The sequence below is a fragment of the Oreochromis niloticus genome, unplaced genomic scaffold (assembly GCF_001858045.2).
Source record: "Oreochromis niloticus isolate F11D_XX unplaced genomic scaffold, O_niloticus_UMD_NMBU tig00003277_pilon, whole genome shotgun sequence".
Taxonomy (NCBI): Eukaryota; Metazoa; Chordata; class Actinopteri; order Cichliformes; family Cichlidae; genus Oreochromis; species Oreochromis niloticus.
Genome location: NW_020327833.1, coordinates 56,965 through 70,600, shown reverse-complemented (window position 1 = coordinate 70,600; position 13,636 = coordinate 56,965). Strand labels below are relative to the sequence as shown.

The window sequence follows — 13,636 nt, the reverse complement described above, 5'->3', positions numbered from 1 at the left end:
CCAAATTTGGATTTTTTTAAATAGGGAGTTTTTAGTGGTTGTGAAATTAAAGCAATTTGTCTTTCTGGGATTGTGTACCAACTTCAACACAGAGTGCACAAAAGCACACTGTAATGTATGAGTGTGATTGGTATTCTTGGTGTCTAATATCTTTAGGCAAATCTTTAGGGAAATTCTGTATTGACTATAACCTGAGGTGCAGTCATTCTGCTTAAAAAATAAAACAACCAAAAAACAACCAAAAAAAGTAAAGTGTTTAAAATGTTACATCTTTTTTTAATCAAACTCATCATTTACAGTGGTTTGAAAAATACCCCTTCGGCGCCAGCTGTGGTCTCAAGGCTGGAGCTGAACAACAACACCCTGATAACGACTGTGTTGAGACTGTTCTTCCCATTCTATGCAAGGCCACCTGGGTTGGCTGGAAGACTGTTTACTTAGCCTGGCAGGGCGAAGGACACTGTCTCAGCTGAACTCTGGACATTCACACACACACGCACACAGACATATATACACATGCAGATGTACACTCACCCCCCCTCCCCCCTCCAAACGCCTTCAACGCTTATTCCCTTCCGATGCTGACGGTGGATCAAGGAGACCTGCGCATAGGCTGCAGGCCCAGATGTACTGTCTATATTGGCTGTCTCTCACCCTTTACCCGTCCCTGTTGCTTGTCATGTGTTTCTTTAGAGTTTTTTTCATGTGCTATGTGCAGAGGTGTTTTTTTCTGTTCTCAAACTGATCTCCCTGTTGGAGCTCAGTCTGGGGGGAGTTATTTTTTTCTCCTTATCTTTCTTCATGTTGTGCTTTTTCCATGTTATACCCCTCTGACCTGTCTTCCCCATGTGATGTTTGTGTAATGTATGTATGTATGGTCGGAAGGGTAAGACGGCGCTGGCACGGCTGGCAGCCTTTATTCATCCCGAGGGAAATTGGATTAAGTATGATCAATCAATCAATCAATCAAAAAATCTTTGCTCCCTTCCTGATTTCCTATTTTTTGTGAGTTTTCCACACTTAAATGTTTCAGATCAAACAAATGTAAATATTAAACAAAGGTAACATATGTGCTAGCAGCACAGATGGAGCAGTGGGTGAGACACAGGAGGTAGCTGACCACAGGCAGTAAATGTGACATGAAAGACTCCACCCAGACCCAGTCTATGAGTTTTGCCCAGGAGACTCGTGTCATTCAGGGCAGAGACTTGCAATGATTCAGACAAGGTGATGAGAAGATTAGAAGAATGCTTTTGCTAATGATTGATCAAGGAACCTTTGTTCAGCTCCAGAGTCAATCAGGGCATGACAAAAGTGAGTGTGAGTGTTAAAGGTGAGTTCGACCAGGCGCCTAGGTCGTGGTAGGGAAGCTTAGTTTATTTTGCCCGCTAGTGTCTTTACAGTTACTGGCAAGCAAAATCTTCTGGCCACAAGAGACAGGTGGCAATGACGTGCCCCTTTCTGCCACCATAAATACTCACTGACCATCAGCCACCTTCTCCTTACTGATGGTCAGAGACAAGGCCACCAAGCTGCATGGGCCGCGCTTCGGCATTTGTAGGCTCGCTTCTCCCTGGGCTGTGCTCCTCCCAAGTCAGTTCCTCCAAACTCCAGAGGAGAACCCGCTAACAAGTTGCTGGAACAGGACAGGAATCTGCTGGGTCCATTAATGGCTGGATTTCTTCATCAGTTTTGCTGACTGGTGGAAAAACAGGACCCAAAACCAGGACTTCCTCAACAGGGACTGTGAGTTTATTTACAGTGTAAAACCAAAGTGAAAACAGTCCAGAAAACGTGATTCCCTCCATAGTGATCGTCCCAGCTTCTTTCCCAAACACATACTCTCCACAGTCCCCTCAGAAATATTTACAAAAACTAAGAGTTCTCTCCAAAACTCCACGGTTTTCATGGGCACACAAGGAGACAGAAGTTAGTTTTCTTTACCAAGACAAGACATGATAAGATCACCTTTTGCTAAAGCCAAGGTTTCATTAACTATTGTCACTCAATGTTCCAACATCAACTGAAGATCAGCCACTTTGTTAAATAGTGCCCAGCGATGGGTTCATCAGCTGCAGGTGAGTGTGATTATCAGTAGGTTCAAAGAAACAGAAATGGCAGGTCAAGCCAGCAAGAACAGAGGGGCCATGAGAAGTGCTCATGTTTAATTTGTGAATCTGTGAGTTCAGTCAAAACTAAGGGCAGTGCAGATCTGTGTAGAGTGAGAAAAGAGAAAGAATTTAAACAACCAACTAGCTAAAAATCAACTGAACTCTTGAGAAGAAAAGTCACCCTATAAAGAGCCAGGCCAAAGCAAAGCAATCTACTGTAAGTGTAGCCGCTAAAACTGGTGGATATAAATCTTCACCTCCGTTCACCATCCGTTCACAGACAAGAGGAAGGGGAGTGAGTGGGTCAGCGCTCGGGGCACAGAGGCTAAGTTGGCCTTAAACACCATTTATTTCCATGGAAACAGACAACCAGAATTACAAATACCATTTAAAATCTCCCTATACAATAAAAAGAGTGTTCTCAATAAGCTAAAAACCCTGCCGGCAGAAATAACTATACACTATTAAAACAAAGCTAAACAAATGTTTCCCATATGCTAAAATTCCCCCCCACAGTCCCATAATCCCACAGTCCAGCCACACGTGGGCGAATGTTCCTTATCTGAAACAGGAGAGGAATTTCTCTTCCGGGATGGAAACCACGCTGGCCAGAAGAACAAGGAGGGGGCTCCTGTCGCAGACCTGTCTCCTCCTGACAGCGCGTCGCCGCACAGTCCCGCCCCACTCCACACCTGAACACGGCCTCCCTCGTAGCACCACCAGATGCAGGCAGAGGGGCACCCCTGCCCTGCTGTGAATTGCGGCCATCGCCACCCACTGTTGCTGTTCCTGCCATTGGGACTGGATCGCCAAACGACTCGTGGCACCCCACAGTCAGGCAGCAGTTCCTCCAACACATGTGCGGGCTTACACACGTTTCTTTTTCTCCTGCTCACCTTTCGTGCATCGCTCTCCTTGTCTCTTCTCCTTCTTCTTCTTCTACGTATTATTGGCGGTTGGAAAACAATTGCATGGTGCATTACCGCCACCACTGGTATGGAGTGTGGACAGAAATCACGCTAAAAAAAACCCAACAATAAACAAACAAAAAAAACCCCACTTCATATCCTCCCAAACAATCTTCCTTCTCTCAAAAACTGAAACAATGCCTGATAACATTTATCCCCCGACTCCTTCTGTAGCAACTCTACAAGATCAAGTTTCATAGCAGTGCTACTGAAATTTTGGACCAACCGTCTCCTCTCTACCGTATAATTCCGACACTGCAAAATAACATGCTCCAAGGTTTCATCCGCTCCACAATAATCACATTTCCCTGAGGCACGTTTCCCTATCAAGAACAGTGTGGAATTCAAACCCGTATGCCCAAATCTCAATCTTGACACCACCACCTCCTCTCGCCTGCTCCTTCTTGTGGCTCTCCTCACTCCCACCCCCCTTTGAATTTTATATAACCACCTTCCCCTCCTGTCTTCTTCCCACTGTTTCTGCCATCTACCCCTCATTTCTAGCTTAATAATACTCTTTACTTCCTCCTGACCAAAATTCACCACCAGATCAACTGTCTCATGATTAGTGGCTTCCTTTGCTAACCTGTCCGCTGCTTCATTCCCCCTTACCCCATAGTGAGCCGGGACCCATACAAACACTACCGATAGACCCATCATATGTATCCTGTAAAGACTCTCCTTGTCTCTGCGCTCACTATCCCCTTTAACAGGTCAGTCTGGCGGCTGATAGGCCACCTCGGGGAACGCCCCCACCTCACAGGTGCCTACAATTGTCTGCTTAGTCCACAGTGGATTAAAGGAATATGGTACAACAACACTAAAACACATAATATAAATATGAGGATAAAACCATGCAATATAAATATCAATAAACAAACATGCAATATAAATATCACAATAAAATCATGCAAATAAAATCAACACTATGTACCAATACACAGATTGATAAAACATAAAAACACAAATTTCCACTGCGTGACATAAGAGCTCACGTTCAGGTCACTCGTCAAGCTGGATTTTGTTTCAGGTGTATTTGCTGAAAAAAAAAGCTTCTAGCACTGGTTACAGTAGTGAGCACAACACATTGTGATCTAGAACAGTGGCTGTCAAACTGTGGGATGCATAACACTGGTGGTATGTGGGCTCCCTCTAGTGGTACGCAGGAAGCCTCCCAAAAAAAATTTAAGATTAAATAATATACCATGTTCTGATTGAGGGATTTCTGAAAAATTAAAACGTACAGCTCTGCTATCACTTCCGACATAAATGAACACAGGAAACTAAACAGCAGTGAGATTTGTAGGGTTACTGAAGTTGGGCTAGCTGGTATATAATGATGTGCTATGTGGTGGCTAGCTACACAGCTATGGTTAGCATAATATAAACACATTAGCACACTGAAGCTGGAGGATGAACGCTAACTTTTTTCCACTCAATAAAAGTTAATGTGAGGGTTCCCGATGGTTAGGGACAAATGCAATCGCATGTCAGGATGATGTAAACAGACCAAACTTCAGTCAGGAGAACTGACGGTGTGTTCACACCGAACACGATAGACGAGACCAAAAAGCGCCACACACCCCTAGCTGGTCGCGTGCACATTCGCACCTCGAAGCGCGTCCAAAGCGAACTGGTTGCGCTTTAAAATATGCAATTTTCACATACGTGAAGCGGAAATGTGGGAGGAAGTAGTGCCAGGCGGTATGTTTGCAAGACGGCAGCTGTTGATCTAGTGTTTGAAGAGAGAGTCTCCCTTCTCTATTCACTGTGGAGAGCAGAGCAGTGGCGTAAAGGACGCTTTACACATTTGTCATTACAAAAATTTATTTGAAATAATATTAAGATGCTCAAACAGAAAAACATTAAACATAAATATATAAAATATAACTATTTACAGAGAGACAGGAATAAAAAGGACCCAGCTTAAAGTGGAAGAACCTCAGGGAGAAGGAGGAGAAAAATAAGAACATTGTTTCTGCCCTGGAGAGCCTGCTGCCTCATCAGAAAACTACTGATTGCTAGAATGAATGGCTTTGGCTGGACCTGCCCCTTTGAACTAGGTCAGAGCAACACGTCACCAGGCTCCTGATTGGTTGTCGCGGCGTGACTTGACGCTGGAGTTCAGATTTTTCCAACTCGAGTGGTAGACGCGATAAGCGCGAATGCACAAAATGCACCACACAAACTGCAGCGCGTATTTTACTTCGCGCTTCAAACGTGTCAGTTGCGCTACTTGGTCGTGCGAATCAGGCAGAAAAGCATTTTCGCGACGCAAATCTGCTTCTGAAGTTTCACCCGACCCTCAGTCGCGCTTCATCGCGCTCCTCCATTGACTTTACATGTAAACCTGAAGCTCTGGTCGCGTCTATCGCGTTCGGTGTGAACGCACCCTGAGATAATCCATCCACAATATGAGGTTAGTCATTAATATACTGCTGCATGGGCTGGGCTGTAGTTACATTGTAAGGTTTTAAAAACTGACCTTTAAAATGAATAGTGGTACTATAAACTAAGATAGGCTGACAGTGATCACTGACTGTTTTTATGAGCTTGTTGAGATTAAATAGAACACGATGCAAAGCATTAAAACATGTTAAAATCACAACATGTTAAAAACACAACAGACCGGATATCCCACCTGCTGTGAACGTTTTAATGCAGTACAGTTGTTATTATTATCACTTGTCACATCCTGTTTATGACGGTTAAAATAAATAACATTCATATAAGACATAAAATTGTCTTGTGTAAATTGTATGTGGTGTTAAATAAACCTATACTTCTGTACTTTAATGTCGGTCATAAGGTAAGGTCATAAGGTTATGTACTTAAGTAAAAGTACATAATTCTTCTGTACTTTTACTTAAGTATACTTTTAGAATACTTAATTTAATCAGGCATTATTCAATTTGTCCTTTTACTCAGAAGTGAGAAATGTTTATAAGCAAAGCAAACAGAGTTGATGCTCTCATGTGTTTTTGGGTTTCTACAACGCCAGATTACAATAGTAAGTCAAATAAGATGTATTTATATTATTATTAAGAGTCAGACTTTAAAGTGGTTGAGTAGAAAAGCTATTTACAGTAAGAACAAGTTGACTTACTAAACTCTGCATTTTTTTCGAAAAAGTGGGGTCCACAAGTGACTGAATTTACAACAGATCATCTAAAGGAAACTCAACTCATCGAAACCACAAACAGGCCTTTTAGTGCTAGATTAAATATGTAAAGGGTCAATCATAGTAACCATAACCCCATCAGGGGTGTTTTTTTTATGAAGAGGAAATGAGTCTGTTGATTTAAAATATAGGTGAAATGGTGTTTTGCTCTTTTACACCCAAACACACATACACATATATTTACAGTGGCTTGCAAAAGTATTCGACCCCCTTGAACTTTTCCACATTTTGTCACATTACAGCCACAAACATGAATCAATTTTATTGGAATTCCACGTGAAAGACCAATACAAAGTGGTGTACACGTGAGAAGTGGAACGAAAATCATACATGATTCCAAACATTTTTTACAAATAAATAACTGAAAAGTGGGGTGTGCGTAATTATTCTGCCCCCTTTGGTCTGAGTGCAGTCAGTTGCCCATAGACATTGCCTGATGAGTGCTAATGACTAAATAGAGTGCACCTGTGTATAATCTAATGTCAGTACAAATACAGCTGCTCTGTGACGGCCTCAGAGGTTGTCTAAGAGAATATTGGGAGCAACAACACCATGAAGTCCAAAGAACACACCAGACAGGTCAGGGATAAAGTTATTGAGAAATTTAAAGCAGGCTTAGGCTACAAAAAGATTTCCCAAGCCTTGAACATCCCACGGAGCACTCTTCAAGCCATCATTCAGAAATGGAAGGAGTATGGCACAACTGTAAACCTACCAAGACAAGGCTGTCCACCTAAACTCACAGGCCGAACAAGGAGAGCGCTGATCAGAAATGCAGCCAAGAGGCCCATGGTGACTCTGGATGAGCTGCAGAGATCTACAGCTCAGGTGGGGGAATCTGTCCATAGGACAACTATTAGTCGTGCACTGCACAAAGTTGGCCTTTATGGAAGAGTGGCAAGAAGAAAGCCATTGTTAACAGCAGGGGTCCCCAATCCCAGTCCGCGAGGGTCCCTGCAGGTTTTAGATCTCACCCTGGGTCAACACACCTGAATCACATGATTAGTTCATTACCAAGTCTCTGGAGAACTTCAAGACATGTTGAGAAGGTAATTTATCCATTTAAATCAGCTGTGATGGATCAAGGACACATCTAAAACCTGCAGGGACACGGCCCTCGTGGACTGGGATTGGGGACCCCTGGTTAACAGAAAACCAAAAGAAGTCCCGTTTGCAGTTTGCCACAAGCCATGTGGGGGACACAGCAAACATGTGGAAGAAGGTGCTCTGGTCAGATGAGACCAAAATGGAACTTTTTGGCCAAAATGCAAAACGCTATGTGTGGCGGAAAACTAACACTGCACATCACTCTGAACACACCATCCCCACTGTCAAATATGGTGGTGGCAGCATCATGCTCTGGGGGTGCTTCTCTTCAGCAGGGACAGGGAAGCTGGTCAGAGTTGATGGGACGATGGATGGAGCCAAATACAGGGCAGTATTGGAAGAAAACCTCTTGGAGTCTGTAAAAGACTTGAGACTGGGCCGGAGGTTCACCTTCCAGCAGGACAACGACCCTAAACATAAAGCCAGGGCAACAATGGAATGGTTCAAAACAAAACCTATGCATGTGTTAGAATGGCCCAGTCAAAGTCCAGATCTAAATCCAATCGAGAATCTGTGGCAAGATCTGAAAACTGCTGTTCACAAACGCTGTCCATCTAATCTGACTGAGCTGGAGCTGTTTTGCAAAGAAGAATGGGAAAGAATTTCAGTCTCTAGATGTGCAAAGCTGGTAGAGACATACCCTAAAAGACTGGCAGCTGTAATTGCAGCAAAAGGTGGTTCTACAAAGTATCGACCAAAGGGGGCTGAATAATTACGCACACCCCACTTTGCAGTTATTTATTTGTAAAAAATGTTTGGAATCATGTATGATTTTCGTTCCACTTCTCACATGTACACCACTTTGTATTGGTCTTTCACGTGGAATTTCAATAAAATTGATTCATGTTTGTGGCTGTAATGTGACAAAATGTGGAAAAGTTCAAGGGGGCCGAATACTTTTGCAAGCCACTGTATGCTGTGACTCATTAGCAATGTTCCCTCTAATTTTTCATGTGTCTGAGCGAACACACAAACTCCCTGAGCAATCTCGTGGACCACTGTGGTCACGCCAGCGTCGAATCCATCCAAGTTACATGTTTATTAAAATAATAAAATTACAGCATTTACATTTCTGTTAGACTACTTTTAATTAACTGCTTTAGCCCACTTACAATGAAAATTAAAAAAAAAAAATCTTGTTCATGACCTGTGTAGTATGTTAACACTATTGGAAGTAAAAATAACTTGAACTCCAATTTTGAAAACACAACTTTCTTTCTATATATATATATATATATAAAAAAAAAGTAAGCAGAAACTGAATGTGTTAAATATATACAGAATGGAAAGTACGCAACTCACTTCACAGGAAACAGAAACACCCACACATATGTGTGGGTGTTTCTGTTTCCTGTGAAGTGAGTCACTTTTTAAATTTTTTTTTAGATCTGGCAGTCAGAAGAAGAGATGGACACTTTAGAGTGGCTTTTGTTTTTGTGCATTTACTTCAAAGGTATGATATATTCTGTAAAATGTACACAATTAATTGTAATATTTATTTTTAATATGCTCTAGAAGTGAGCACTCTTACAGTCGTATAGTAGACAGTTATTTGTTTTATGATGTGCTGTTTTTCTCCAGTAAAATGTCTAATTTTCAGAGGCTTTCATACTTTGTTTTATGCATTTATACTTTTCTTCTGTGCTACTTTTATGTTTAATTTTGACACATTGTATTGTTCAATTTATGACAGTGACTCAAATAGCGGAATTATCTTGGACCGCTGATGTGCCAAACGAAGTAAAAGGTCTCCTTGGCTCATGTGTGGTGATCCCCTGCTCTTATAACTACCCAGATCCACAAGGGAAGGCCAAAAGCTTCACAGGGATTTGGATGACCACTGAGGGGGATCGAGTCATCTATCATCCAACTCAGTCAAAAATTGTCAAGCAGTATCAGAGTCGAACAAAACTTCTTGGAGACGCCAGCAAGAACTGCTCTCTGATGATTGAAAAGCTTCAACAAGATGACAGAGGACCTTTTTATTTCAGGATTGAAATTGAAGGTTACAACAGAGCTTCTTACAGAAAGAACAAAGTCTCCATTTCAGTGATGGGTAAGTAAAGTCAACAAATTTGAGGGAACACACTTTGTAGTTTTTATCATCCTTGCACTGTATTTTTAACCAAAACTGATTGCGGGGTAGGCCTTGAATAAATTATGAAATACTTTTCTTCTTATTCTTTCTTTTCATGTTTCCTTGTGATGTATATTATTAATGCAACTATGTTCTGTGTTAGTAACCTCAGTAGAGCATCAGTAGACCCTTATTCATGTTTTACCAACAAAGACTTCAACTTACCAGTACACTAACCGCTACACATTTTGGATTACATTAAACTTAGATATATTTATAATCTTTCTTGTTAACACAGATGAACCAAATCCCATTGATTTCTCTGTGCAAGAGGAAGTAAAGGAGGGTCAAACTGTATCTGCATTCTGCTCTGTGTCTCACTCCTGCCCCACATATCCACCTGATTTCCACTGGAGTCACCCTGGAGTGCAACATTTTCAAGCACAGAAGCTCCAAAATGGGCAGTGGAATTCAACATCTACTTTGACCTTTTGCTCAAACCGCACTGATCACAATAAATCTTTACAATGCAGTGTTACATACCACGAAGGAAAGCACCAAGAAACATCAAAGACCATTAAAGTAAAATGTAAGTGTGCAGCTTCGTATACATGTTGATGATAAAGGAAGAGTACAGTATAAGTAAAAGTATCTTTATTACAGTCTAACTGTTGCAGTATCACCAGGGCTAGTTTGATGATGATGATTATTATTGACTTATCTACATTATCACCAGAGTCAACACTAAGTTCTTTGTTATTTATAGTGAATGAGCTTTTGGCACAAAGACGATTAAATATTTTTATTTTCATTCAAATACTCACACACCCATTTCACACACACATCTGTGTATGTATATATGTGTAGTTCTATGTTATTTTCTAATGATATTTGTTATTCTTACAGATGCCCCTGACATTAAAAGTTCCTCTAAGTGCTTCTCAGAGAGGGGCAAAGTAATGTGTGAGTGCATCGTGGAGTCCAGGCCTCCCAGCATGCTCCATTTTGTTCTTGGTGACAGAGTTGTGCAAAACAGCAAAGTGCAGACAGTTGGCTCTGTTACTACTGGGACTCTGCAGACAGACTTTGGGTCCTTTAAGTTTGTTCACTGCCTGGCAAACAACACGCTGGGAAATGCTAACCTCACACTCTCTTTACCTCTCGTTGGTAAGAAATTCCATCAAGAAATTTCAATCTCAAGATTACAGCATTAATTATTTTCACTTTATATTTACATGGCAAAACAAATAAATATTCAATGTGCTTTCTTTTTGAACAGACAACATGCAGAATATTTTCATAGCCTGTGGAGCAGGTGTGATTTTTCTGATTGTTTTGATAGCCACTGGAGTGGGAGTTGTTAAAAAATGGTGAGTTGTAGAAAGTATTTGTATTCCTGAAATGGTGGGCAGAAAAATCTACACAATAACAGACATGTTTAGGTTTTGACAGCCAGACAACCTAAACAAGGCATCTTGCCTATGCAAATCAAACAATATTAAAGAAAAATGTTTCCCTTGTTATTCAGTCAATAGAAAAATCAGCACATAACACAGGAGTTTAAAAAAAGTATTCAGAGTAGCAAAAGAAGAAGCAGAGCACCATGTCTCTTGGAGAGTACAGAGGTGATTAACTATGAAGTCAGAGCTACAAATAAAACACAGACACAATCCTGTAGCTTGAAAGAAGAAGTCACACACATGCATTTCTTACTTCTGCTTTGGTGAGTTATAACAGTCAATACTTTTCTGAAATCCATCTCAGATGTCATTTTCATCTTTTCTGAGTATCGGCACAGAGAGAGAGGCTGCTGCTGTGAGGATCAGCTTTTCCTTTAGATGTGTGTTATGGTGTTGAATTCTTTGTTATTTTCATTTATAGAAAGACTGCGTTAAATGAGCAGCACAGCAACATGAACAACTAGTATCAAAGACAACTATGGTATTTAAAAATGTTCCTTTCACACACCCCTCTTCCTCTCTCTTCATGTTTAGTTGGGGGAAAAAGAGAAAAAAAACAGGCTAATTGCGTTCTTCTTCTTTTTAATAAAAACATTGTGCTTTTACTTCAGTAGCATTACTCATGAGAAGTATGTTGACAAAAATAAAAAATAAAAATGTTCAAAATATAGTCTCTTTTATATAAATGAAACATGCACACATTGACTCCTCCTGAAACTGCTGCTGCTGCTCTTTCAGTACAGACCATCATAGGCTGCTATGTTCAATGAAATAATTGTAATGATGCTTATTTTTGTCACCCAACATGTACAAAAAAACTTATCTCAGAGCTTGCATCTGAAATTCATTTATTTTTGTTTTATCTGCCTATCCAAATATAGCAGCCAAATTTGGCTCTACTTAAGAGGTTGCCAAAACTGACAGCTGTCTTTCTCATGTTCTTATTTATTGTATTGTTTTCTGCCAGCAGGGGGAGATCAGGGGAGACACCAACATCTGACTTGGGCATCATGAAAGCAGAGAGATCCGTGGAGCTCCATCATTATGCCCCAACAAAAAGGTTTTAATTCTTCATCTTAAGTTTAAACAAACAATCTCACTTGTGATTAAATATGATTTTAAAAGATGTGTAACTAGATTTAATGTTTTTGCATTCTTTCTGCAGGAAAGAGGACAGGAAGGATATGTCTTGCTCTGACATTTATGCCAATGATCATGTCTATGGCAATGTGGGGATAAGTAATGATTTCATCAATAATTCATTCATAATGTGCATGCATAAACAAAGTGAGTGAGTGAATCTTGTTTCTCTGTCCAGACTGACTGCGATGAGTCAATATACAACAATGTGTAGCGTGTGGAAGACCAGCTTCAGTCCATGTTGTTATGTGAGTCAAGAAAAAAGAAAAACCTTAAACAATTTAATTTAATTGCATATTTCTGTCATCTGTCATTTTCTTTCTAAAACACAATTAAGTAAATAATCTTTAAAATTGTGCTTGTTGCTCTCTGAGGTTTTCTTTATTTGTTTTCAAATGATGCGCTTTGAATTATTACCAATAAAGTACTCTAATAATACCAAAGTTGTCTGGTTACTAAACATATTAAAACTTTGATTTTTATTTAACTCATTCTATAAATGAGTATATATATATTTTTTTTTAAGGCTGACACATAGAGACAGACAACCATTCACACTCACATTCACACCTACGGGTAATTTAGACCGACCCCACTAACTTTGGACTGTGAGAGGAAGCCAGAGAGAACCCATGCAAACACAGGGAGAACATGCAACCTGGTGGACCTTCTTGCTGTGAGGCAACAGTACTAGCCACTCCACCACAGTGCTGCACTAAATAAATTCTTATGTAACAAAATATAAGAAATAGATCGTGTTTAATAATAACTAATAATAATAATTCTGAGTTATTATTGCAGCATAGTGTCTGACTCAATTGTGTGCTATCAAAATTTACACTTAAGAAGAATTATAAAGTTAGTTTAGTCAATAACTATTTTGTTCATTATTTAAGTTCACTTACATTTTTTATTATTTGTGTCATGGGTTATCAAAAACCAGTCAAGGTGGATAATGCTGGTCTGGCAGCGCAGGTTCCGCTAAAGGATGTTTGGCCTTCATGCCATCCTCTTGGAGCCTGTTTCTAATAACTTGATCATAAACATGACCAAGCAGAATAGAAAGGAAGAGATGCCAGTCCTGCTGCTAGGTCGATGCACTTTTATGGCTGCCTAGCTTTCTTTGTGTAACAGCCTGTCTTCTGGTATCTCATCCTTCATTCTTGAGGCTGTCTTGGGAGAGGCAGCAGTAACACCACCCGTGATTGTATTCAGAGATTTGATTGACCTATATTATTTGAGTGAGACCAGTGGAGAGTGTAGCAGTTTGGAGTCATGATGCTGATACATGACTTTGTGTTTTCAGAACTGTGTGCCTAATTTCAATGTTTGTGTATAAAATGGGGCACATTTAATAATAGACTTGAAACATTTGGCTATTTTGAAGATAGCCTGATTGGAACTAAAAGTAATGGTTCCTGGGTCTCCTGAGTCTTGGACCCAGCATTTTGAGTTTCTTGTGAATTTTGGGGGGGGGGATTTTGTTCATGCAGTTTTCAAAAGAGCGGGTGAACCAAAAAATCAAAATGTTTATTTTTTTTCCTCAAAACCTTTCAGACTTTGGAAACAGTTCTGCAAAGGTGCAGGCCTAA

The 13,636-nt window shown here is 40.4% G+C and overlaps 1 protein-coding gene across 1 annotated transcript; it reads left to right on the top strand.

Moving 5' to 3' along the window:
• Positions 1 to 8,730: 8,730 nt before the first annotated feature.
• On the top strand, positions 8,731 to 12,301 carry LOC102077204 (myelin-associated glycoprotein). The gene is made up of 8 exons (XM_019356167.2): positions 8,731 to 8,820; positions 9,061 to 9,423; positions 9,743 to 10,033; positions 10,351 to 10,611; positions 10,724 to 10,814; positions 11,872 to 11,964; positions 12,070 to 12,133; positions 12,223 to 12,301. The coding sequence occupies exons 1-8, from the start codon at positions 8,775 to 8,777 to the stop codon at positions 12,256 to 12,258; spliced, it is 1,245 nt and encodes a 414-aa protein (XP_019211712.1). The 5' UTR covers positions 8,731 to 8,774; the 3' UTR covers positions 12,259 to 12,301.
• The last annotated feature ends 1,335 nt before the right edge of the window (positions 12,302 to 13,636 follow it).